This window comes from Lutra lutra, chromosome 2 (assembly GCF_902655055.1).
Source record: "Lutra lutra chromosome 2, mLutLut1.2, whole genome shotgun sequence".
NCBI classification, from domain to species: domain Eukaryota; kingdom Metazoa; phylum Chordata; class Mammalia; order Carnivora; family Mustelidae; genus Lutra; species Lutra lutra.
In genome coordinates, this window is record NC_062279.1 from 60,454,089 (window position 1) to 60,481,179 (window position 27,091).

Here is a 27,091-nt window from a genome sequence, read left to right on the forward strand (position 1 = left end):
TCCCCCCAATTTTAGGCTTATAAATCTTCTTAGGGATCAGTAGTTAGGGCTGATACACTCCTGGATTTTGGGGGAGAGTTCTCATTTTATATATACTTTCTCAGAATATGTCAGCTTTTTGTTATAAAGTGCCATGAATGCTCTTTCCACACATACACAGTTCCCAGATGCTTTGGTAGACAGTGTTGTGTTCATAGTATTGTTTTTAGTTATTTATGTGGACTTATTTAAATGACAAATTACTTAAATTTAAGCAATAAAATTAAGCAATAATTTAATTATTAAATATGTCCACGGACCCAAAGCAGTTTTGTTTATAACATGCTGATTTCTTACATGAAAGTGATTATGTAGTATGTGTAGAGACGAGTTTAAAATACATGAATGTAGAATGTATTTAGTGTGATGCCAGCTTCAATAATTACAGGCTCATGGCAAAACTTGTTGACCTCTATACCGTACCTGCTTTCCTTCTCCCAGATTAATTTGAAGCAAGTCCCAGACATCAAAGTTTTTCATACACAAATTATTAATTCTGTAATGTGAAATAATACAGTCAGATTTCAGATTTTTCCATTTGTGCTTCTCTTGTGTGTTTTGGTAAGAATGACTTGTACCTTTAGGATATTGATGATCAGCCTTCTAAGAGAAGGTTCTAAGAGAAGGTTCTTGCTTTTACACCTTTTTGTGGAAATACATTTTCTAAAATGTAAAGTAGTAGTAAAGGGTAAAGGGAATAGCAAGAACTTGGTAGAAATACTCAGATATTAATGAGAGCTCTAGTAAACTCTGCAAGGAAAATGGGGACTGTTGAGCATCCTTAGGCATCTTGGTTACAAGAAGGTAAGACACAGCAGATTATCAGCCTCAGCTTCCAAGAAGAGATAATTTCACAATTTTTATTTTTTTATAATGACTCCTTGGTCTTCATCCATTCTGCTGTGAAGACATTGTGCAGCTGGCTGAAGAAATGGAAGGCAGTTGAATAACTTGGATCATGGCATCAGTGAAAGATGACCATGTAGATGTGAGGCCACATCTATGTTGTTATAATTCAGTCTGGAATTGGGTCTTCAGAACCAGAATGAGATGGGTTTTGGGTATGTGTTAGGGGATGTTCAGGGCCATGCACATGGGAGAATTGTGGTGGGGGTGGAGGCAGGTTATTTTTAAATGCATTTGGAATAAAAAGACTGATTCTCTCAGCCTTGGGACAGACCTAGGCCAGAACAAATACCCTTTTCCATTTATCTTAGTGTGTTGTACAGATACTACCGTTTTTTTGTTTGTGCCATGATAAAAATGGGGAGAATAACTGACTAGGATAAATAAATAATGTGTAGTTTTTTTCTTAGAACAAACTAGATAACTTGGAATTAAGGGGTAACTGGTTATTCTTAGTTTTGATTAGCCTTAAATTTTTAAATACGTTTTTTTACTTTTGAAGCTTCTGAAAATGAGCTGTTCTATTTGCTAACAGGTTCACGAGTCCTAATCTTCAGTCAAATGACAAGGGTATTGGATATTTTGGAAGATTATTGCATGTGGAGAAATTATGAATACTGTAGATTGGATGGGCAGACACCCCACGATGAGAGACAAGTAAGTAAAATGCAGGGAGGGAAGGTAAAAAAATTACCAGATAAAATAATTTCCTGACATTTTGTCTTATTTTATATCTGTAGGAGTCCATCAATGCATACAATGAACCAAACAGCACCAAGTTTGTTTTCATGTTAAGTACACGTGCTGGTGGTCTTGGCATTAATCTTGCTACTGCTGATGTAGTAATTTTGTATGATTCAGATTGGAATCCCCAAGTAGATCTCCAGGCTATGGTAAGAGATAACAGTAAATATATTCTTAATATTTTCTTAGAGCTTGATATTTTCATTAGAGCAAGCTAGTGGTCTGCAAATATCAGTGTCTTAACCCAGTAGAATTTTTTCTCTGAACGTAATAATTCAGAGAAGGTGTTTTGTAGGTGATCTCTCATTCAAAGCAGGATATCTGTATCTCACAGCTTTGCCATATCTTAAGACCTTGGAGTCTAGCTTTATCCTGTGTATTCTGATGGCAGAAGGGGGATAGAGTTGAGGATTATTTAGGAAATTTTTTATGGGTCAGATCTGAAAGTGTCCCCACAGTCATCGGCCAGCACTCAAATCACATAGCATAACTGGGTGCAAGGGAATTGGTAAATTACAGCATAGTTGTGCCTTAGAAAAGGGAGATAGGTTGGTGAGCTACCAACCTATCATGTTGGATGCTTAAAATGTATGCCCCCGTGTGGGATTTCTTTGGCTAGAAGAGGAAGATCATTCTTAGGTTGAGAAAATGTATGATCTGTAGATTAATATGAAAACTTACAAATTCTTAAGTTTGATACTATTAATGACTTGACCCATGGTATTGGTGATTATAACTCTGGTGTTGGTTTCTATCCTATATTAAAAGTGTGGTTGAGGAAAATTGATCAGTTAGAAATAGGGATATTTTGTAAGAATATGTTTTGTGAACTTAACAGAAGTTAAACAGAAATGGAATTCAGATTAATTTGACTACTTGTATGTAGTTATGTGGGTGAATGTAAAGTCTAGGATTTTTATATATGTGGAGTTATTTTTGTCACTTTTTTCCCTATAGTAGTGAAAATTTATATATGATTTAGGTAGAAAAACAATTTGAATTTAAACCTAAGTAAAACAGATTTAGGAAAATTTATCAACCAACTTAATCATAATTTTGTCTGTCTTATTTGGAGATGTGAATTTTATTTATTATTTACTTATTTTCAAGATTTTACTTACCTGAGGGAGAATGGGGGACAGGGGAGGAGCAGAAGACAGAGGGACAGGCAGACTCCACATGTGGAGTCTGACTCAAGGTTTGGTCTCAGGACCCTGAGATCATGACCTGAGTGGAAATCAAGAGTTAGATGCTCAATGGAGCCACTCAGGTGCCCCTGGAGACATGGAATTTTACCTAGTAAAAGTATCAGTATTACCTAGTATTACCTAGTAAAAGTAACCGGATAGTTTCTCACGGATTCAGTATCAGTATTACCTAGTAAAAGTAACTGGATAGTTTCTCACGGATTCAGCCATCTGTTGTGTTCCATATCTCCTGAAAGTTTTACTTGTGAGATAATCATTTAATTTGATTGACATGGAGAAACTTTGAGAATCTAAGAAATACTAATCTAATAACATTTATTTTTTTTAACAAACTCATTTTTAGAATAGTTTTGTTATATTAAAAACTTTTACACTTGAGAATATTTTAATTTTGCTTTTTAGTATACACAGTCAAATGCTATTTATGTAATTTTTAACTGTATCAAAATGACATGGTTATTTGCCTAGGACCGAGCACATAGAATTGGACAAACCAAGACCGTTAGAGTGTTCCGCTTTATAACTGATAACACTGTGGAAGAAAGAATAGTGGAACGTGCTGAGATGAAACTCAGATTGGATTCAATAGTCATTCAGCAAGGTGAGCCTTAGAACTTTTAAGAAATTTACAGGGTTGGATAAACAAATGTTTTTTTCTTAAATTTATTAGGTTCTTGTTACTGAGGATCTATGGAATCAAGCTGGCAGCCTGAACAAATATTTATATTCCAGAAAATAGTAAGCTTTAGTTTTAATAAGAGGATAGGTACGGGCTCACGAAGGTTGAAGTTTGCATATTTGTTTTGCCAATTAGCAGTTCTTTTATACTATCTAAGCCTGTTCCCTCATCTGTTAAATGGGGATAAAGAGAATTAAAGTTTATTTTTAAGGATTAAAGGGGAAAATATATATAAAATACCCAGCATTCAGTGTGGTAGATATTAAATAGAACTGTAGTGAGTATAATTTACCTGTTAAAAAGCACTCTGTTAATTATGCTGGGGTAAAATGAAGAAGTAAAAATGAAACTCAGAGAATCTGATGTTGTTGTTTTTTTCTAGTCTGCAGCTGTTTACTGAACAGCTACCAGATGCCAGGCATTGTTCTTAGTGCTGAGAATACAGTGGTGAAAGAAAGCAACAAATGTTCTTACTCTCGTGGAGTTATAATTTAGTGAGAGGGAGAATCAAAATAAACATTTATGTAAATAGGACTAGAGGGTGAGAGTAGGAATCCTTAGTAACCTCAGGCTCATACTGGTTTCTTTCATTCTCAAATTTGCATTATGAGCATGTACTTTTTATCTGTTATATAGAGATAATAGAGATAACACTGTTAAGATTATTCACTGATGATTCCATATTATATGACTTCATTTTGTTAACCGGCTTTTAATTTCCAAGTAAAGGAGTGTTATATTTCTTCCATATTCTATTAATGCCAACTGTAGTGTTAGCCCCATCTCTGAATATGTGAAAACAGTAAATGAAGGCTTAGTAATTTTTATTATTATTATCAAGTGCTTACTTCATGCCAAGCATTGTGCTATATATACTTTGCATCCATTATTTCCTTTAGCCAGCTTAAGGTTGGCATGGGAATTAGAGGCAGGTCACTTGTTTACCGTTCATGTAGCTAGGAAGTGACTCATCTAACACCAAGAGCTATATTAACTATTAGAGTGAAGTATTTACTTATGAAAGTCTCTGGAGCCTGCCAAAATAGTAAGGTTTCTCATGGTAATGTAATGGCTAGTTCTTTTCCCCCTCACATTCTTCATCCATGTTTTTAGAAAAACATCTGCTTTGTAGTATTTTTAATTATTCTCATCTGTGAAACACTTTTTTAAAGAAGAAGGAAAATTAATTTATAACCAACTTAGAAAAGCTGTTTGAGTTTTTTTACTTAGTTTTTTGGTTTTGGAGGGGCAAATTTTAGAGCAAAGTTTTGTGTTAGTAGCTTTGTATTAGTCAAATAGCAAGCTTTAGGCGTATACCTTTGTATTAGTGTCTTTGTAGTGTAAGGGATGTAATTAAAAATAATGAGAAATCGTAGAACTGCTTTATGTCTGAATAGCTTCCCCTCTCTCCAATGGGGAAATAGTTTCAGTAAGACTGAGAACATTTTGATGGCAGTGAGATGGCTTTCAAACCAAAGAAACCTGTTCTAAAGATAAATCCCAACTTTGAAAGTGTTAGTGGATTTTGTTAGGGATCCCAAGCCATGATACAAAAGCATTGAAGATCCAAGAGAACAACTTGGATCTGTATCCACTCATTTGTTACAAGTTGGTTAGAATAGAAAAAATTGAAGTTTTATGTAAGTGTATGTGAATGGCCCTTTAGGGTAGAAATAATTCTTTATGGTATGGTATTTTGGTTTGTTTTGATTCCTGTATTTTTAAAAACACAAATTACAGGGTTGGCCAAATTCCTACCAATTGAAGATCATGATCTTAGTTTTCTTAGGTTGAATGTCTTCTTTGATGAAAATTAGCTTTGGAAATTTTTAGAAATTGATGTATATTTTAGTCTTTAGCTAAAGCTTGGTAATATGAAGGGTTTTTTGTACTTCATTTTTTTTTTTATACTTTCCTAAGAAAAAGCTTGATGGAGTATTAGTATTAATGTCTTTCTGCTTATTAGAAACTTCTTGTCTTTATGATCTCATCATAATCTTTAGCAAGTTTAAAAAATCTCATCATAATCTTTAAAAAAATCTTGCTAATAATTTTTATTTTCAAATATCCCAAATCTATTATTCAGCCCATATAAGAATACATTTTTTTGAGATGGTATACATTAGGCTTCATTATGTAATAGATTAACTTTAGAATACTTCGAAGGTTACAGCTAAGATTCTGGCATTGTTTTATGTGAAAATGAAAATTCTCAGAAGTAAATAAAAAAAAATAATTGATGCTTGAGGCAAAATACATGATATTACATCTAACATTTAAAATTCCAAGTTTTCAGTAAAACAAACTTTGTTCAATTAATAGTATACAGCACATTTTTTTTTTTTCTTTCCAGGAAGGCTTGTGGATCAGAATCTGAACAAAATTGGGAAAGATGAAATGCTTCAAATGATTAGACATGGGGCAACACATGTATTTGCTTCAAAAGAAAGTGAGATTACTGATGAGGATATTGATGGTATTTTGGAAAGAGGCGCAAAGAAGGTGAGGAATAGGTTAAATGATAATGTTTTTAATATATAAAATGTTTTAAATCAGAACCGAGGAAACACTTGTTATGTGAACCAGAAAAAGAAGCTTTTGTGTACTGTAAAGCCCAACTTATTTTTTATAGTGCTGAAAAAATGTTTTTTTATTCTCAATCTGATAAGCTGTTTTTTTCCCCTGCAGACTGCAGAGATGAATGAAAAGCTCTCCAAGATGGGTGAAAGCTCACTTAGAAACTTTACAATGGATACAGAGTCAAGTGTTTATAACTTTGAAGGAGAGGATTATAGAGAAAAACAAAAGGTAATTTTTGAAAGACATTTTGGTTACTTGAAGACTTCATTTTACTTGAAACTTGGAATTTTAAGTGTTAGGTGTAATGCTTTGTAAATTTGTGTCAAAGCCGTCATTTCTGTATATTCACATTTAAATTATTTTCATTTTTATATTTTTATACATTTTTACATTTTTATATGTAATATGAAATTGTTACAGCCTTACTAGATTTTTTTTTAAACAGAATTAACTGGTAATGAAGGGAAAAAAGTCCTAATTTCTTAAGTAATATTTGTTAGTTTGTAGAGAAATTAGAAAATACCTACAAGTTGGAAGAAAAAAAATAGTTCTACTCAGTGTTTTTTCTGTTAACATTTAGGCTTGTATATCCTCCGAATTTTTTCTAGGCTAAATACATATCTACGTTTTTCTCCTAGTTTGAGTTATAGCATACATTCTGTAGGTTCCCTCCCTACCCTCTCACTGGTTAGAATGTTCTCCATTTGGGCAAGAAATACTTACTGTATATCCATACTATTCACCAGACACTGTTCTTTATATTAATTAATTACATAGTTTTGAGGAAAGTAGCATAGTCCTATTCTTGTAAAGCTTTTATTGTTCAGGATTTTATGACTCTCTTACTATTTACAAACAGTAGTTGTAATGATGTTCACAGTATGAGTTGTGTTCAACTGAGATTTGCGACTGTAAATAAAGTTGTTTCCCATATGCTAGATTGCATTCACAGAGTGGATTGAACCACCTAAACGAGAAAGAAAAGCCAACTATGCTGTCGATGCCTATTTTAGGGAAGCTCTTCGTGTCAGTGAACCTAAAGCACCCAAGGTGAGTTGATAGAGCAGTAAAATATCCAAAAATATTGGAAATGTAATTTTTACAATTTTTTCTAAAGTATTTTATTTTTTTAACTTATTTGTTGGTGGGGGAGAGAGCAAGCGTGTAAGTATTGGGGAGAAGCAGGCTCCCTCCTGAGCAAGGACCCTGATATGGGACTCAATGCCAGGACCCTGGGATCATGACCTGTGCTGAAGGCAGACACTTAACCAACTGAGCCACCCAGGCGTCCCTTTTTTTCTTATATTCTTACAGTTAAATCAGATTGAGAATTAGAATCTTTTGTGGCTTCTTAATAGTATATTTCCTTAACTCTTCTAAAAATTAGTTGTAAATGTATGCATTTAAAGTTTTTAAAGTTCACTATTAATGATAGATTCAGTTGCTTAGAAAATTGGCCATCATAACTTAAGGAAAAAGGAAGATTACAATTAATTTAAATCAAAATAATTTTTTTTATGGATGATACTCTTTTTTCTCTAGGCTCCTCGGCCTCCAAAACAGCCTAACGTTCAGGATTTCCAGTTTTTTCCTCCACGTTTATTTGAGTTACTGGAAAAAGAAATTTTGTATTACAGAAAAACTATTGGGTACAAGGTAATGGAAATAACACTATTCATAAACTAATCTGGTTCGTTTTTAATTTAATAAATGGAGGACATGTCAGTATTTTTTTTCATGGTTGGATTAAAACATACAAAATATTTGGTTGGTTAAGAATTTAGTTCATCACATACTTTCTAAAATCTACTGACCGATGACCTAAGAAAGTATTTTTTTTAGGTGCCTCGAAATCCTGACCTACCAAATGCAGCACAGGCACAAAAAGAAGAACAGCTTAAAATTGATGAAGCTGAACCCCTTAATGATGAAGAGTTAGAGGAAAAGGAGAAGCTTCTAACACAGGTATATATATATAGTCTTTATTCAACATAAAATTTAGTAACCATCACTTTGTACGGTACCGTGCTTAGGTCATGTTGGGGTATACGGAGAAGTACAAGCTTTTTCTTCCAAAAATGGAATAATTGGAAATGATAAAGCAAGAGCATATAGATGTATGCTACATTTTGATTGTCACTTTGATTGTCATTTTGATAGTTGTTGAGGTAGTTGAGAAGATTATAGATTTGCACCAGCCTTGGTAGAGTAGACATTCTTTTGATTACCTTTCTTCTGTATTTTCTTTTCCTGTGACTCTTCTGCATTGGGACAATACTAAGTTACCGTTCTCTATTACATGTCTCTATTTGGTACTCTTTTGTTTAACAGTCTTTATGGTTTAATTAGGGTCTTTTAGAATTTGGCTTTAACCTATTTTTGAAGATTTTTCTTCCATTTTCTCACTTTATACATCTTAGCTCTTTAGTCTATGTTTATTGCTGTTTACAGACTCCTGCTAATCCTTCAGAGTCCAGCAAAAAATGTTACTTCTTTATGCAGCATTCCTTACTTTCTTTCACTGAGATTTAATTCCTTGGTTATGTAAGCAGTATGTGATGTATTGCTGAAAATGCATGTCTGAGTGTATGAAAAGTTAACCACTTTAAAAGAACTTAAAACTTAGGAGTAATTGAAAATGTTTTAGTACTTTAGAAATGTTGGTACGTGTAGTAGTATCTTATCCATGTTCAGTGTGCTGTTAAATGTTTTGTTTCCATTGCTTTGAAGGGCTTTACCAATTGGAATAAGAGAGATTTTAACCAGTTTATCAAAGCTAATGAGAAGTGGGGTCGTGATGATATTGAAAATATTGCAAGAGAAGTAGAAGGAAAAACTCCGGAAGAAGTTATTGAGTACTCAGGTAATTTAAATATTTTAATATAAGAATGTCCTCAGATTTCTGGATAGCTATTGAGGAGTTCAGATTTTGTAATTCTGAATTATGTTTTGTTAAGCTAAATTTTGCCACCACTTTTAGGGGCTTATTTTTTGTGTGTTTTTAAAAAACTGAGTTGGAAAACGTCCTCTTTTTAAAAATGGCATAGTTACTTTTTTACCCTAGCTAACTGGGTATTGCTGAGAAAATAAGAATAGGTTACTGAGTAATGTGCTTTCATTTTATGCTTCTCAAGCACTATGTGCCTGTGTTTCTTTAAATCACTTGGATTCTGAGGGCGCCTGGGTGGCTCAGTGGGTTAAGCCTCTGCCTTCGGCTCAGGTCTTGGTCTCAGGGTCCTGGAATCAAGCCCCTCATCAGGCAGTCTGCTCAGTGGGGAGCCTGCTTCCCCCCCACCCCCACCCCGCCTGCCTGCCTCTCTGTCTGCTTGTGATCTCTGTCAAATAAATAACATTAAAAAAAAAAAAATCACTTGGATTCTCAAGCGAGGAGGTACAGTTGTGGTGCTGTGAGTGTGCTTAGAATTCAAGAGTAGAAATTTAAGAGTTGGGAGATACTTGTATTGCCTCTTTCATCTCAATTTTTTTTTACAGTTAAGGAAACAGAAATTAAATAATTGACTTATTTATAGTACTAGATGTGAGAAAAATGGAAACACATTTCTTAATCCTTAGCAAATTATTTATGATAAATTACTTCTATTTTCCCCCTTCCTGCACCTGTCCCATCTGTCCAACGTTTACTGTTTTACCAGCTGTATTCTGGGAAAGATGCAATGAACTCCAGGACATAGAGAAGATTATGGCTCAGATTGAAAGGGGAGAGGCAAGAATTCAAAGAAGAATTAGTATCAAAAAAGCACTTGATACGAAGGTACTTTGTGTATTAATAAATATGGTACTTAGTGATAGAACTCTTACCTGAGAATATGCGAGGTAAAGTAACTTTTTAAAAGGAAATGAGCGTTGTGTATTGTGTAAGACTGATGAATCAGAGCTGTACCCCTGAAACAAATAATATGTTATATGTTAATAATGAAATGAAATGGTGGTTTAAAATGAAGATTTTCTTCAAAGAACAATATTCACATGCTATAGATATTCTTAAAGGAGTTTATCTTAGTACTTCAGTTGATATATCTGGGTTAGAGTCCCTGTGATTAACTTTTTCCTACAAAGTCTGATCCTGTATTTCTCTTTAGAATAATAAAGACTCTGAAGTTGTTTTATAGCAGAGGTTGTATAATGCAGTTGAGTGCTTTGGGTAGAAAATTCTGATTTGGAATGGAACATTTAGCTAATCTTACTAAAGCTAATTTTGAAATACAGATTATGTAGGATTTATATTTTATATAAAATTTGACTTTGATAGATTGGACGGTACAAAGCACCTTTTCATCAGCTGAGAATATCATATGGTACTAACAAAGGAAAAAACTACACTGAAGAAGAGGATCGCTTCCTAATCTGTATGCTTCACAAACTTGGATTTGACAAAGAAAACGTTTATGATGAATTACGACAGTGTATTCGCAACTCTCCTCAGTTCAGATTTGACTGGTTTCTTAAGTCCAGAACTGCAATGGTGAGTCCCTGGGCCTTTCTGTGTAATGTAGCAAACAGTTCAGAATAAGTATTGATTAATATTCTTTAAGGTAAGGTAACTAAGAGAAAATTGTGGTTTCACCCCATCTTTGGAGTACATTTTTGTTACAATACTGTAAGTACCGTGGGTTAAATCAGTTCCTTAGAAAATAGTTCTCATCTACAGTTAACAATCTACTATCATGGATAACTTAAAAAATTTCTTGGTTCCATCCTCTTAATATCACATATCTTTTAACATCACTACATAGGATAGGGAGTTTTTTATATTTTAATCAGGTTCTAAATAGACGGAAATACCACCATCAATTTCACCTTCTGAATTTGATGATCCTAATTTAAAACTTGTATTTTTCAGATAATTTTGGTTTTATAAATGAACACATTTCTGTGAGGAAGGAACTCTCAATCAGGCGTCTGCCTGTCTGGATTATTTTAATATAGCTTAAGGTAGTAAAACACTTTTATTTTCAATACTAGGGTATTTCTCATAAGCAAGTTCATTCCTAAGGACCTAAAGTTATAATTCAGGAAAGTTTAGCGTTAGTAAATGCCCTTTTTATTACGCATTTAGCCATTTTGAAGCTTGTAACTTCCATCTTGTGTTCTTTAGGATGATAATGCCCAAAATGCTCTGTAGTCTTAAGTTTGGGATATACTGGTGTAAGCAAAGTTTAAACATTTTATGTAGTGAGATTTCTCTCAGTGTATTTAAATTAAAGTATATTACCAGTCTTCAAGACAGGAGACAGTGCACAGTCTTTTCATGTTTCACCACAGGAGGATTATTTTTCACTAAATATCAGCTGGCTACTATTTCTGTATCCTTGTTTGGGAAATGTTGCATTATAAAATGCATTATAAATAAAATTTGGGGAAAGACTGATTCAGTTGCTTACAGCTCTGTCTTCCGTCTTTAAGTGGGAACAATTTATATAGTTAATAATGATTTTTTTAGTGAGTGAAACAAAATACAGTATCATGTTGATTTATTAGTATAATACCATAGTCTTAAACTTATTTCCAAACATGTTTCATGTTAGAGCACACATAAGAAATGATTCTATGTGTATGGACCCTTCTGATAAATACTCTTGCCTTCGAGCCAAGAGTACTGAGACCTTAGCTCATCTGTACCACATTCTGGCATGTGTGCCACAGTTCACCTCTTAAATACAGAACTTTAATGTAGTTTATTACCTTATGTCTCTAGATTATATTGCAAATATTTCTAAAACTAGTATATTCTATAAGCTACTATTTTTAAATGATTTTGTTGTGGTTTATGTAGTATCACTTTTTACAAGAAAACCATTTTGCTTACTAAGTAGTCAACAGTAATGAAAATAGACTTCCATTTTCTTCAGGGTTATATAGTAGTTACACTACACTTTATACAACCTCCACAAGAGATGTAGATGTAGATCTAGAGAGAGATGTAGATATCATAGACTTCTATGGCTAATTTTCCAAAATTGGGAAAGCTGGCATTTGATACACTGATTGCCATAATTCTAGTAACTGTACCTTTAAGGGAAAGAGGATGTACACTTAAGTTCTGGTTGATTTTGACCCTGAAATAGGCGCACTTAAGGTTTTAGATATGTAGTCTAGTTCTCAGGCATAGATATTAAGTAGCAGTTTAGCATATATTATTTTTACTGCTTGAATTTCTAAGGGAAGGAAGGATTTAAGAGAAATAACAGTATCACTTTAAATAATGAAGTAAAAACATTGATATCTTTATCTTCATAGCATGGATTATATATGAAAATCAGTTCTTTTGGCTGTTTTAGATTTTATCTGGGGGAATGTATAATTATGTAGTACGCTATTAAAATGTTACAATTTTAAAACCTAGGTATCGTGAAAACTTGTCGATGGAAAATACATGTTTTCCATATAAACTTATGTTTATAATTCAGGAGCTCCAGAGGAGGTGTAACACCTTAATTACCTTGATTGAAAGAGAAAACATGGAACTAGAAGAAAAGGAGAAGGCAGAGAAAAAGAAGAGAGGACCAAAACCTTCAGTAAGTATTCATGAAAGTGTAAATATTTTCTTGGAAGACTTTTCTTTGTAAGAATTTGAACATTACTTGGCTATCATTGATATGTTAGTCTTTTTTGTAAATATAGCCTTGAGTTGCTTTTAAAAGTATAAATTATATTTGACAGCACTGTGTGGGGAATATCACATAATGGGATGGTATTCCATAATTTTGGGGATTCATGAAAATCTGGGAAGGTATGTCTTGTGAATGCCAGGACCCTACACTTTACCTTGGGGGAGTGCAAGGTATAATTTTAGAATATGTAAAGAAATACTAGAAAAGCGGTGGCTTTACAACCTTTACTAACTTCTAAAATTTAGTTTATTGTCCCAGTGGTATCTTAGGAATGTGAAAACAGTTATCTTAAGAGGAAGAAGAAGTCATCTCTTTTTATTTAGTAATAATTTAGAAAGTCATGAATAAATGACTACCTGAGTAATGTTTGGTATTTATGTGAAACGTCAGAATAATTAATAGTTTTTTTTTTGTTATCAGGGTATGTTATACTTGTTTGGTGTATTGATTTACTATTGCAGATTATTTCATTGGTATTAAAATTTTTTGTGTTTGTAAAAGGAGTAGATAAGAACTTGGAGAATTAAGATTATTCTGGGTAGGAAGGTCTAATATATGTCACTATGTAGCAGTAAAGAGCTGATATATTTTACCTTTAATATTAGTCTTGTGATGAAAATGAATCCTTCTGTTCATTTGTAGACACAGAAACGTAAAATGGATGGAGCACCTGATGGTCGAGGAAGAAAAAAGAAGCTGAAACTATGAATATATATATGTTCCATAATCACTAACTTTAAACCAGTAGTTCTTTAATTTACGGGTCTTCATAAGATGTACTGTACAATGCTCAATTGTTATGTCATTCAAAGACATCAGGTTCATCTGTTTACTGAGCTTAGAAACATAGTAGTAGTTCCACTTTTTTAAATGCAGCAGCTGTGTTGAAATTTTTTTTTTATCATTAACACTTGAAGTAATAAAACAGGCTTCATTTATTAATAAATGTTTCATTTGATTTATTTTTCTATTACAGTTCCATTTGTGAAGATTGTGACTTTGTTTATCAGCTATAATTTCTACACTCAAAGCTTAAAAAACAAGCCAACAGCTAAAAAAAAAATTGCAAATAACATTTGTCCCTTTGGTCTTCACTTAGTTGTGTAATTGTTTTAATTCACTTTGCCTTTGCAGAAATTTGGGTATCTTCGTAGTGCTATATAGAGTCTCATCTGGGAAGATTATGTAAATTGCATTCTCCTTGATTATTATATGGGTAGAATGAAACAAAAGGCAAGACAAATTATCATTAAATTCTATGCATATTTCTGTTAATGCTTTGTTTCTATAGTTGGTTCTGAGGTGTGAATATGCCCTTTTCTGTTGGAAGACTGGCCTTTTAGTTATATAGCCAAAGACATTTAGTATTTTCTGGTTCCGTAAAGTGTTACTGTACTATTTTGTAAAAGGAATATTATTTTTAATTGTTTGGTAAATGTTTTGACAAATTACCTTCTTGAAGCAGCCACAGCTTAGAAAGATAATGTCAAAACTAAGGTGGTTTTTGTTTTTTTAAAAAGACTCAGCCAAAATAAGGTATGGATTTGTCATACTGTTAAACTGAAATTGGTAACAGAATGTGTGTCCCCTTCCAGTTTACCTTTTTTGAGTTTTTAGAGTAATTGAAATTTTTATATTTTAAAATAATTTCTAAGTGTGAACGGCAAGATTGAGTATAATAACCAGTTTTTATTTTCTATGAACAGACTTGATAAACTGGAGACCTTGAAGCAGGATTACCCAAATTGTAGTGTCAGGATTTTAGCTGTACCAGAGGCCTTTATGTGCTACACATAATTTGTATAAAGTTTTATATGTGCAAATTGGGTACATAAACAGTTCTCCATTTTTCTAAGGGAATGCAATAAATGTAGCATCGTGAATAAATATAACTTTTTATAATCCTTAAGTGGTCTTTTCTTTCCATTTATTTGATGTCCCCCCCCCCCTTAGGACATTATCTCTTTCCCTTAGATTTCTTCTAAAATTTCTGTCATTTGTCGTCTGCCCACATATAATTGATATTTTTATTTATAATGGTGATTTCTAAAGTATTACTTATACTGCTTACTTTTCCAAAATGTGGACTTGTTGCTGTGTCAAGCAAAGTCCAGTGTTTATGATAAGTTGATATGATAATCTGAGTTTCTATTCTGCTCCCCCCCAATTGACCTCATTTTAACCTGGGATTCTGGAAACAGTTATGGGCGGTTACTTTTTCATGAAAAGTGCTATCATTCTTAAGCGTTGGTGGCCTAATTGTGGAAGAACTACTTGGAAAAACACAAGGCTGAAGAAAACCATGGAAGTCACCAAAGAAATGTTTTCAAGAGGAAAAAAAAACAGCCTAATACCATCTGGTTGGGGTGGGGGTGGGAGATTCAAAGTAGGAATAGGAAAACAGAGAGAGTGGACATGTGTTAAAGTAATCAAGTATAGTCCGTAGCCCCTGAGGGTTCAGGGACTAAAACAGAAACATGTAATGGGAAACAATTGAGAAAAGCATGAAAGAAAAGTATCCAAATTCAGCATTGTAATTAGTCAATGTATGAAACATGACTTTTCCACAGGTCAATTAGTTATTGCATATTTAAGAATAAAACCATAATTCTGATTATATTGCTAATTAAGAGAAGGAAAAATTAGCTAAAAGTAACTTTTAGGAAAATGGTAGAGAAGATAGACTAAAAATTGGAAACTAATTTCCAGTTGATACCCTCAATTTTCTTTTTTTTTTTTTGATACCCTCAATTTTCAATTGAAGAGGTAAATATCCAAAAATAGGTACAATGGTGCCTAAAGCCAACCTAGAAGAGACTAGGTAGTTTATGTGGGTGACCAAGGTTAACAGTAATCTGTTACTCAGAATATTTCATTTAATAATTAAGGTTTTATATTATTTGTTGGAAAGGTTATATTCTGTTGGGAAGATACCAGGTAAAACTAATAAAATACAATCATTACTTTCAACTTCAATATTTTAAATCATAATTAGAACCTTGGATTCCAGTGGCAAGCCTTTTAAAAATTTAGGACATCTCAAATTTATATAGAGACTTAAAATGTGGTTAATTTTATAGCAGTGCTTGCATATGCTCATTACAGTGTTAGTTTTATTTACTTAGGAAATCTGAACCAAACAGCCCTAATTTGGGATAGTTGCATTTATGGAGCTCTAATCTGTACAGGATGCTCTGTGTTAAGTATAATTGATAAATGAGAAGTAGCAATATATTGACCAGTTTTTGGTATGTAACACTTAACCAGTTAACCTACCAGTTTTGGTGGTTTCAATTTTTTAACAAATAGAATTAAAATTTTTAAATATTATAAGAAAATACAGAATTTTTATTTATTTATTTTTTTAAGATCTGCATGTCCTTAGAGTGATAGATGGGTTTAGTTCTAGTAATTTTAAGGAATATTTATAAATCCCATTTCTGAGGAGCTGCCAGCCCTCGACACCTTTGTTAAGTGTTTTTGTGGGCAATTCATTGGGCAGTCTGAAGAGGTTGAATCAAGTGGAAAAAGATGGACTTGCTCTAGGCCTCTGACAGTCTATGACCTGATTCCTAGGACCGTTTTCAAGAAAGGAACAGATCTTATAAAAATAGTGTAACCTATTTCAGTATAAAGGCATACCTTAAAGAGGTATGGAGGTTCAGTTCCAGACCCCTGCAATAAAGTAAATATTGCAATAAAGTGTTCAAATGGCTATGTTGGTTTCCCAGTGCATATAAAAGTTAACATTTATGCTGTAGTGTAATAGCATTGTGTTTTAAAAAGCAGTGTACATACCTTAATATTTTATTGCTAAAAATGCTAATAACCATCATCTTGAGCTTTCAGCAAATTGTACTCTTTTTGCTGCTGGAGAGTCTTGCCCAATGTTGATAGCTGCTCAGAGTGGTGGTTGCTGAAGGTAGGGATGACTGTGGCAGTTTCTTAAAAGAATGAAGTTTGCCTCATGAAAGATTTCCTTCCGTGAAAGGTTCCTCTGTTGCAGGTGACAGTATTTGATAGCATTTTACCCACAGTGGAACTTCCTTTAAAATTGGGAGTCTGGGAGGGAGACAAACCATAAGTGACTCTTAATCTCACAAAACAAACTGAGGGTTGATGGGGGGAGGGGGTTGGGAGAGGGGGTGGGGTTATGGATATTGGGGAGGGTATGTGCTATGGTGAGTGTTGTGAAGTGTGTAAACCTGGCGATTCGCAGACCTGTACCCCTGGGGATAAAAATATATGTTTATAAAGCTGTAAAAAAAAAAAAAAAAAAAAAAGAAAGGATGAATCCCCAAGTTTTGTAGCAACATGGACGGGACTGGAAGAGATTATGCTGAGTGAAATAAGTCAAGCAGAGAGAGTCAATTATCATATGGTTTCACTTATTTGTGGAGCATAACAAATAGCATGGAGGACAAGGGGAGATGGAGAGGAGAAGGGAGTTGAGGGAAATTGGAAGGGGAGGTGAACCATGAGAGACTATGGACTCTGAAAAACGATCTGAGAATTTTGAAGGGGTGGGGGGTGGGAGGTTGGGGGCACCAGGTGGTGGGTATTGTAGAGGGCACGGATTGCATGGAGCACTGGGTGTGGTGCAAAAATAATGAATACTGTTATGCTGAAAAAAATAAAAAATTTAAAAAAAAAATTGGGAGTCTGTCTACTCAAACTCTGCTCCTTTATCAACCAAGTTGATGGGATAGCCCAAGTTTTTTTGTCATTTCAAGTCTTCACAGCATCCTCATGAGGAATAGATTCCATTGTAAGAAGCCCCTTTCTTTGCTCATATGAGCATCTCCTTATTCGGTAAAGTTTTATTATGAGATTGCAGCAGCTTAATCATATCTTCAGACTCCACTTCTAGATTTTTCCCACCTCCTCTGACTTTGTCTACTGAAGTGGTGAACCCTTCAAACTGGTCCCAAAGGCTGGTACTCAACTTCTTCCAAACTCCTGATAGTTTGACCTCATTAATCACAAATGTTATCAATGGCATCTAAATGGTGAACCCTGGGGCACCTGGGTGGCTGAGTCAGTTAAGCGTCTGCCTTCAGCTCGGGTCATGATCCCAGGGTCCTGGGATGGAGCCCCATGACGACGGGCTCTCTGCTCAGCAGGTGGCCTGCTTCTCTCTCTCCCTCTGCCCCTCTTCACCATTCATGCTCTATCTCGCTTGCTCTCACCTAAAATCATTAAATAAATAAATAAATAAATAGGTGACTCCTTTCCAGAAAGTTTTCAATGTACTTTGCCAGATCCATCAGAGGAATCATTATGCCAACTATAGCCTTATGAATTGTATTTCTGAAATTTTAAGACTTGAAAGTCGAAATGACTCCTGGACCATGGGCTACAAAATCAATGCTGTTAGCAGGCATGAAAGCAATATTCATCTCATCCATCTCCATCAGAAATCTTTGGGTGGACCAGATGTATTGTCAATGAGCAGTAATTTGAAAGAACTTTTTTCTGAGCTGGTCTCAAGAGGAGGCTTAAAATACTCAGTAAAGCATGTTGTAAACAGATGTGCTGTCATCCAGGCTTTGTTCTTATTTACGGAGCACAGAGTACATTTAGCATAATTCTGAAGGGCCCTCGGATTTTCAGAATGGTCAATGAACACTGGTATCCGCTGAAAGTCACCAGCTGCATTAGTCCCCAACAAGAAAGTCTGGAGAAAAGCGGGGAACAACCAGTTAGGGAAGCAGAACACACATAACCTTTATCCAGTAACTTTGCCCTCTAAGATGGGCATGGTTCATGGCACCCTAAAACAAAGTAACATCAAAGATCACAGATCACCATAGCAAATATAATGAAGTTTGAAATACTGCAAGAATTACCAAATGTGAATCAGAGACATGAAATGAGCAAATGCTCTTGGAAAAACGGCACTGATGGGCTTGCTCCGTAAGGGTTTGCCACAGACCTTCAATTTGTCAAAACAAAAACAAAAACCAGTATCTGCAAAGTACAGTTAAAGGAGTTAGGGCTGTATTTAGATCCAAAATACTGGTACACAGGCCCCACATTTAGATTTGTGGCAATCGGGTTTTAGAATTACTGCCTAAGATAGGTGGTCGCTGATTGCTGCTAAACTTGCCAGGGGCAGGAGCACACTAATGACCTCACCTGAATGACCTGAAGTCACCTTTTCTGCTTAGGTTTCCCGCATCACTCAGGATTGTAAGTTTCATTTGACAAATATCACCCTGAGTCTGATGTATTTTGAAAATTGAGATCGCAGTAATCTTCAGACTTAACAGTGATTAGGTGAAGGTTTTGAACCTTTAGAACCATTTTGTTAGAAATGTAGACTAAAGCCTCATGCCAGGGGCACCTGTCTGGCTCAGTTGGAGGAGCGTGCGACTCTTGATCTTGGGGTAGGGAGTTTGAGCCCCACCTCGGGTGTAGAGATTACTAAAAAAATCCTTTAAATAAGAAAGAAAGTTCAGGGGCACCTGGGTGGCTCAGTGGTTAAGCCTCTGCCTTCAGCTCAGGTCATGATCTCAGGGTCCTGGGATCGAGTCCCACATTGGGCTCTCTGCTCTGCAGGGGGCCTGCTTCCTCCTCTCTCTCTCTCTGCTTGCCTGTCTGCCCACTTGTGATCTCTCTCTGTCGGATAAATAAAATCTTTAAAAAAAAAAAAAGAAAGTTCATGCCAGATGGGCTGAATGAGAATTTGCATTTTAATAAGATCCTCAATGGTGATTCATATGCCCAGAAAAATTTGCAAAGCACGGTTTTAAAACATTCTGCCAGAGCAAAATGAAATCTTAATAGCTGTTCAATAGATACCTTTTAACATGACATCAAAGTAACATCAGTATTGAATGATTTTCCTCACCTAAACTCAGAGAAAATGCTTTTATTTTAAATTTTGGAGAGGCAGATAGTTTTACCAGGAATTTCTCTGGTGAGTTTCAATATACTAGCATTTAAGTCATTACATCCCAAATATATTAGAGAAGTGTTGCTCTACTGTGTGGTCTGAGGACCAGCAGCAGCTTGTTAAAAATACAGATTCTCAGATCCCACTCTAACCTACTGAATCAAAATCTCTGCAGGTGGGGCCTTGAAATTTAAGCCTTAAACTCTTCAGGTAATTCTTCAGGCATATTGAAGTTTGACATGCACTGTATTAGAACATCTCAGAATACCTGTTGGTTGTTTATCTGTCCTTTAGAGGAAATAAATGATTGAACTTGTGATTGTGACTTGCTTTGTTTTACTCAAATTTAAAAATCTAGTCATGAGACTGTAAAAGGAATAATGCTGGATGCCTGGGTGACTCAGTTGGTTAGGCATCTGCCTTCAGCTTGGGTTGTGATCCCAGGGTCCTGGGATCGAGTCCTGCTTTAGGCTTCCTGCTCCATGGGGAAGCCTGCTTTTCCCTCTGCCTCTGCGTCTCTCATGAATAAAATCTTTTTTTTTTTTTTTTTAAAAAGGCAATAATGCAGAGCATGTAGGTAATTCAGTGAATGATATGTGAGCAATTTCATTTTCATAGTGAGCGCAAGACCCTGGTAGGGCTGTACGCCACCTCTCCTTACAAGTATGGTGTACAAATGGTGTTTAGAGAACTAGACTTGCTGACAATGATTTTGGATGATTTGGGTCATCTCTTTCATAGGAAGGACAGTTTTTAACATCAGAACTTGTAAAAGTAATTCTCAAGCACATTTATTTTGCTATATATTCTTTTAAGATGTACTTTTAAACGGTTAATCTGGTTTGAAGTCAGAAAACTATGTTCACATGTTGATACATACACAACCAGATCTGCTTCCCAGGTATGGTCAAGCTTCACTTGGCAGAGAAGGTCCTTCAAACTTGAGCAGACAGTTTAGACTTCTGGGGAGTCACCATAACTATATAATGGAGTTACTGTCTGATTGGTTTTTTTTTCCATTTTATTTTACTTCTCTTCAGTGTCTGATTACTCTTAACGTTGCTTACAGATGGGTCAAGATTTCTCATTGGAGACTTGTATATGAGCATAAGGGAAGTCCATAACCTGAGGCTGCTCAGTAACGAGACAACACGGGCCCTCTAAGATGGATATGGTGCTGCTTTGGGTATCCATAACTTAACAATTTCTAGACCCATTTGCTCATGAGCCTTGTCACCTGGAATTAGTTTGGAGAACGGTTCAGGGGTTCAGGGTGATGTGTTGAATATTAGTGCCCGTTTTTATCAGTACATACATTTTGAGACAGGGTCAGGCACCCAGGATTGGCCCTTTCACTGTATTTCCACATTTTGCCCCCAGCAAAAGAAATTATGGAAGGATGATACTCCAGACTCCTCTTCCCAAATGCTGTTTGCATGCTGTCTTGATCAGATAGTGTAAACTGAGTGGATATACCACTCTCCCCCAGTGGTCACCTTTGAAGCAAATAAAAATCTGCTTTGAGGAAGTTTATAAAATATGAGAAGTGAAGGAGCAGGGAAGTTGTAGGCTACTGTTACCATGAATTGCTTGTCACATACCTGCAGAGGAGAGCAGAGGACAGCAGAGGACTGGCTGAAAGCATCAGACACGGGCCGGTTCCCTAGGGGCAGTGCTTCCTTTGGGCATCAAAATCCACATTGCCACGCTTTCTAACTTGAGTGTCTGGGTATGAGCTTTATCTTAGAAGATGACATGAGATATTCGGTGTTAGCTTTTTTTTTTTTTTAAATTTTATTTATTTGAGAGAGAGCACAGAGGGAGAATGAGAGAGAGAAGCAGACTCTTTGCTGAGCAGAGAGCCTGATGCAAGGTGTGATCCCAGGACCCTGAGATCAGGACCAGAGCCGAAGGCACATGCTTAACCAACTGAGCCACCCAGGCTCCCCTGCTTTAGCTTTTAAACACTAGTATTAAAAAGTGAATGGTCCATAAGTTTCTTTCTGACTAAAGTGTAAATTTTTCATTTGAAGAATCACCATTAAATAAAGCTCATGAAACTGGGCTTGACGTGTCTAATTGGCCAACCACATTGTCTACTGGTAGCAATGATATACCCTGTCATTCCCCTCTTTCCCTAAGGTAGCCTGTTACACACCATAGAGTAGATGCTAACATATAAACAAAAATCATATACCAGGACATTGAACCTGTGGAGTAGGGAGGGTAAGTCAGCCAAGCAGCCATATTTCTTATATTCTGGGATATTTGGGGACACGTTTATCTGTTTCTGTACATAGAACACCTCCTCAATGTTGCAATGATGAACTGGGTCCACCTCTATATTACCTGAGATCATTGAACCTGAAAGAAAATACACAAATCTGATGTCATGCTGACCATAGGGGAAAGTCAGATGAGAGTCCTGTGCTAAAGTGTGTTTGTGAGTTTGGCACTTTGGTTTTCTTTCCTGGATGCAAAGCTAGTGATTGTGAGTGTTGAAGAATGAAAAAAATCATAAAGACCTAAAGGAGACATTTTCCAGATTTTGTCAAGAGCAGCCAATACATCTGATGATGAATAGAAGGTTCTCCTGGAACGTCCTCATAAAACTGTGAAATACTATAAAAGTTACTGAGATAGAGGATGCCATTATGCTCTCAAAGTTTTTTTTTTTAAGATTTTTTTTTAATTTATTCATTTTACAGACAGAGATCACAAGTAGGCAGAGAGGCAGGCAGAGAGAGAGGAGGAAGCAGGCTCCCCGCTGAGCAGAGAGCCCGATGCGGGGCTCGATCCCAGGACCCTGGGATCATGACCTGAGCCGAAGGCAGAGGCCTTAACCCACTGAGCCACCCAGGCGCCCCCCAAAGTTTTATTTTTTAAACAGATTACTTACCCCAAAGAAATGAGGACTTTTCAAAGTCTTATTACCGAAAGTGATATTCTTGTACCTGCGTTCATACAGACTAAATTTTTTTTTTAAACCAAATTTAGATAAAAATCTAGAAGGATACTTGGACAATGGCAGCACAATCATAGATGCAGCTTCTGTGGTATTTTAAATCAGAAATAGTATCAGGATGAGTTTCATCACTCATGACAATTCTGATAATTGGAGATCTGGGGGTTTTGACAGGAAAGGGAAAGCATAGTTGATTAACACGTTTACATCTGGGAAGACAATGATGTTACACTGTTCCATGGGCCATGTATTTGCCACTGCTAGGCCAAAGACTATGGCCGTATGTAACTATGAACGTAACTCTAAATCGTACCTTAGATATAGAAGGGACTTCCCCTTCAGAAAAGAGCACACTCGAAATCCATGGACCCATCAGACGTCCAGAGCTCCTTTTTGGAGAAGAAGAACATCTGGGTATCAAGATCAAATTCAGCTGCAACTAGGTCACTGACCTAATAGGTAGGAGAAAGACAGTTATGTAATGAAACCCAGATAATTCAAAATAAAAGAGTTATGATTTATAAATTGGAAATAAGTTAGTAAGCAATAAGATCTACTCTAGTACACAAAGCTTACCAAGCAACACGGTGAAAGGGATAGACCCAGTGACCTTGTGGTTTAATGACATGACTAACAGCGTCATGTTAAGTATCAATTCCTATCCTAGTGTAAGTTATAAAAGAATAGATACATATTATAGACTAATGTGTACTGGAGAACAGAATTTTTAAAAAAATTTTGTTTATTTATTAGAGAGAAAGAGAAAGAGAGAAGCATGAGAGGGGGAAGGTCAGGGGGGAAGCAGACTCCCTGCTGAGCAGGGAGCCTGATTCGGGACTCGATCCCAGGACTCTGGGATCATGACTCGAGCTGAAGGCAGTCACCTAACCAAATGAGCCACCCAGGCACCTGGAGAATAGAATTTCTTAAAGAATAAGATTTCTCCAAAGTATGAGTGCTAATATTCCCACTGATCTAGGATTTTCTGATCCTAGGGTCAAAGGTACTTTTCTAGTCGGTGGAGACAACATTAAGGAAGACCATGCAAGTCTTTGGTATGGTATTTTGGAAAGCTGTGTGGATCTGAACTCCTTTTAGTATCTATACATAAAAAGCTAGGCTTTGGGAATAAGTGAGCAAAATAGACACTAACTCCCATGGAGTTTATATTAATCCCGGAGAGAGAAAGGATTTCTATGGAAGAGTTCCAAGGACCTTTTGGGCAGGTAATTTATTGCAGGGCCTGGTCTGTGCACTGCTGGGTGTTTAGCAGCAACTCTGGCTTCTACCCACTAGATGCCAGTAACACTCTCCCGATTGTGACAGTCAAAAACATCTGCAGACACTGCCCAGCTTCCTCTGGAAAGTACAATCATTCCTGACCGAGAGCCACCGATACGTAACGTTTTCATGAAGTGGTAAACGCTATGAAGAAAAATCAAACAGGATTTAAAAGGCTAGGGAACAAGGGTTCTTCCAGACAGGATGTTTTCTGAGGGGGTCCATTTAAGCAGAGACACGAAGCGAGGGGGTAAGCTCTGTGTGAGTCACTGCATGAAGTCTGCAGGCAGAAGAAACAAGTGTAAAGACTGTGAGGTCAGAGGAGGCTAGAATTATGGAGACATAGCAAGCTAGACGTTTGTGGCTAAAAAGGAATAAGGCCAGGGAAGAGTGGAGCTGAGGCTGGAGGGACAGAGGCTGGATAGGGTAGGGTCTTGTAGGACACGGTGGGAGATTGGTTTGCATTCTGAGTAATATGAAAAACAATTGAACTTTGAGTAAAAGAACGGTAGGAGTTATCTGTGGTTCTCAAACCAAATTTTTTTAGTCTTCAAATTTAAATTATTCTAAAATAAGCATAATTTATATTTTTTCTCAAAAACATTTATGACTTCTCAAATTACTAAGATTGCTGAAAAGCCTTAATATTAAAATGGTGATTAAGGACACCTTATATATTGCTTAATTGTACATCTAGCAAAGTAAAGTGCTGGGAGCTACTATAAACTATAAAATATTATTTTGGAAACACTTTGACAAGTTCAACTGAATGTACCTTGAGTTATATACTTTTTTAAAGTTGCTGAAACACACCAAAAAGCTATACTGTATTTCTAAGTCCTTCACAAAGCAGAGAGAGGCAACCCTAGGTGTGGAGTACTTTGAACGTTCACATAGGCTGATATGAACTGATCTTATATTTAGTTACATGAGCTCTCTTTGGCTTAGGTACGTTTCTGAATCTCAACTTTTAAAAACATGAAATACGGGGCGCCTGGGTGGCTCAAAGGGTTGGGCCTCTGCCTTCGGCTCGGGTCATGATCTCAGGGTCCTGGGTTCGAGCCCCGCATCGGGCTCTCTGCTCAGTGGGGAGCCTGCTTTCCCCTCTCTCTCTCTGCCTGTCTGCCTACTTGTGATCTCTGTCAAATAAATAAATAAAATCTTTAAAAAACAAAACATGAAATACTGCTTTGGTTTTCCAGAAAAATTGAGTTAAAAAAAAAGTTCATTTATTTTTCTACCCCCTTTAGCCTTAAAAATCCCCTTGAGAGGATGTGCTATATGCAAGTCAATTGCTTTGGGGTAGAACATGTGTGTGGGTAGACACAGCTAAAGATACAGGGATTTAAGGAGGAGATTTAAACAATTGAATTGATTACCCAATATGAATTGATAAATCCAAATTAAAGAAATGCTAGAAGGCATGTATTAACCTAATAGAAATCTTGAAATATATAGCTGTTACCAAAATATTCTTACCTGTTGCAACCTGATGTCAAGGTCAAAGGTGATGGGATCCTTCAGGTAATAGATAATAGGTAAGACATTCTTGGTGTGGAATCAGCAATACACGGAATTAACTTTACTGTGGACAACCCAGAATAGCCTCGGATCTGTTCAAGTTTTATTAAACAGGATTTGCAGCATTAGCTTGACTGTGATTATCAGAAGAGATTATGCCGTAAGAACCAATATTGTAGTGAAAGAAAGACAAATGATGGGATTCTAAATGGGAAAATAAAGAACTGGGATAACTTCTTGATAGTGGGTTAACATAAAATACAGGAGAGTACGATTTTGGAAGTGGACTGGTATCTCAGCTTCTCTGCCCACCTCAAGACTGGCAACCTGGGGATCCTTTGTGTCTGGACAGGTCCCCGAGCCCTGATGACCCAGACTTCATCTGGGAGTATTGAGGCTATGAGAGAACTGAAGGTCTAGGTGGTTGCCTCTAATTCTATGGCGCCCACGATGGATGGATCTTATCTCTAGGACATCAATGTTTAATACAGCATAGCCTGTATCTCCAGTACCATAAAAGTCTCTTGGAATTTAACTAAAGCTGGTAGTTTTATATGGACAAAAAGGGCTTTAATTAATGCTTGCAAAGGCCGATCAATTATAGATGTATTTTTCTTGCTACAGCAGGTTAGCTTAATGCCATACTTGATCATGATAGAAACTTCATTCCCATCCCAGACTAAATCCGGTCCTGCAAAGTGGAAATCAGAGAGGAAATTCCAGTGCTGTGCTGGTCTATGGAAGGTGGGTGTACTCCTTAAGAGCTTGGAGGGAAGGGGATATCAGCTTGGGTTGTGAGCAGCCCCTGAGAGGATGGAGAGGTGCCGAGTGGTTGGGAAAAGGATAGATCCTAGATAATAGCATCTTTCTAGAGCTCAGTTACAGTAAGCATCACTGTTACACATCAGACATTCTCTGGTTTCAAAAAGCCTAGAGAAATCCCGCAAAGAAGCAACATGGCTTCTCCAGACAGTGTGTGTTTCTCTATGGCTGATATTTGAATGTTTGTCAAAGCTTCTCAGACTGGCAACTTCTCTGGGTCAGGTGGTGGTGTTGCCTGAAAGCAAAGCTTACCTTGATTAGACCTTCCAGCTACGCTTGGAAGCAAATCTCCATCCGGAGGTTGACTGTCGGTCTGCTTTCCCCATTCAGGCACACGCTGGTTGGGAATATAGTTCCCAAGCAGAGGGAAAAGAGGAATATGGTTGATACAGGTTTACTGTGAAGAGGAAAACTTCATACCAGCTTTCCTTCATGAGTATGTTGGTGATCAGCAGACTTTCTCTTTTCTAGGAGCTGGTTAGGGGCCATTTGGTCATCCAGACTTTACAGGGAGAAATGCAACTCACTTTTTCAGTTTGGATTCTTTTTTTTTTTAAAGATTTTATTTATTTATTTGACAGGCAGAGATCACAAGCAGGCAGAGAGGCAGGCAGAGAGAGAGAGAAAGGAGGAAGCAGACTCCCCGCTGAGCAGAGAGCCCGATGCAGGGCTCGATCCCAGGACCCTGGGATCATGACCTGAGCCGAAGGCAGAGGCTTAACCCACTGAGCCACCCAGGCGCCCCAGTTTGGATTCTTTTTGATCTGAGTACGTGAGTGTGTTTGCCTCCTAGCAGGTTTTCTGGTTGCAAAAAGG

General features: G+C 36.4%; 1 protein-coding gene across 1 annotated transcript in view; it reads left to right on the plus strand.

Moving 5' to 3' along the window:
- SMARCA5 (SWI/SNF related, matrix associated, actin dependent regulator of chromatin, subfamily a, member 5) overlaps window positions 1-14,697 on the plus strand; it is a 40,411-nt gene extending 25,714 nt beyond the window's left edge. Inside the window, exons 13-25 of the mRNA XM_047717549.1 lie at window positions 1,481-1,602; window positions 1,686-1,838; window positions 3,366-3,498; window positions 5,930-6,078; window positions 6,265-6,384; window positions 7,096-7,206; window positions 7,699-7,812; window positions 7,999-8,121; window positions 8,887-9,019; window positions 9,810-9,928; window positions 10,427-10,639; window positions 12,585-12,692; window positions 13,431-14,697. Of these exons, the coding sequence (XP_047573505.1) occupies window positions 1,481-1,602; window positions 1,686-1,838; window positions 3,366-3,498; window positions 5,930-6,078; window positions 6,265-6,384; window positions 7,096-7,206; window positions 7,699-7,812; window positions 7,999-8,121; window positions 8,887-9,019; window positions 9,810-9,928; window positions 10,427-10,639; window positions 12,585-12,692; window positions 13,431-13,496 (1,664 nt within the window). The 3' untranslated portion in view covers window positions 13,497-14,697. The remainder of the gene's footprint in view (window positions 1-1,480; window positions 1,603-1,685; window positions 1,839-3,365; window positions 3,499-5,929; window positions 6,079-6,264; window positions 6,385-7,095; window positions 7,207-7,698; window positions 7,813-7,998; window positions 8,122-8,886; window positions 9,020-9,809; window positions 9,929-10,426; window positions 10,640-12,584; window positions 12,693-13,430) is intronic.
- The last annotated feature ends 12,394 nt before the right edge of the window (window positions 14,698-27,091 follow it).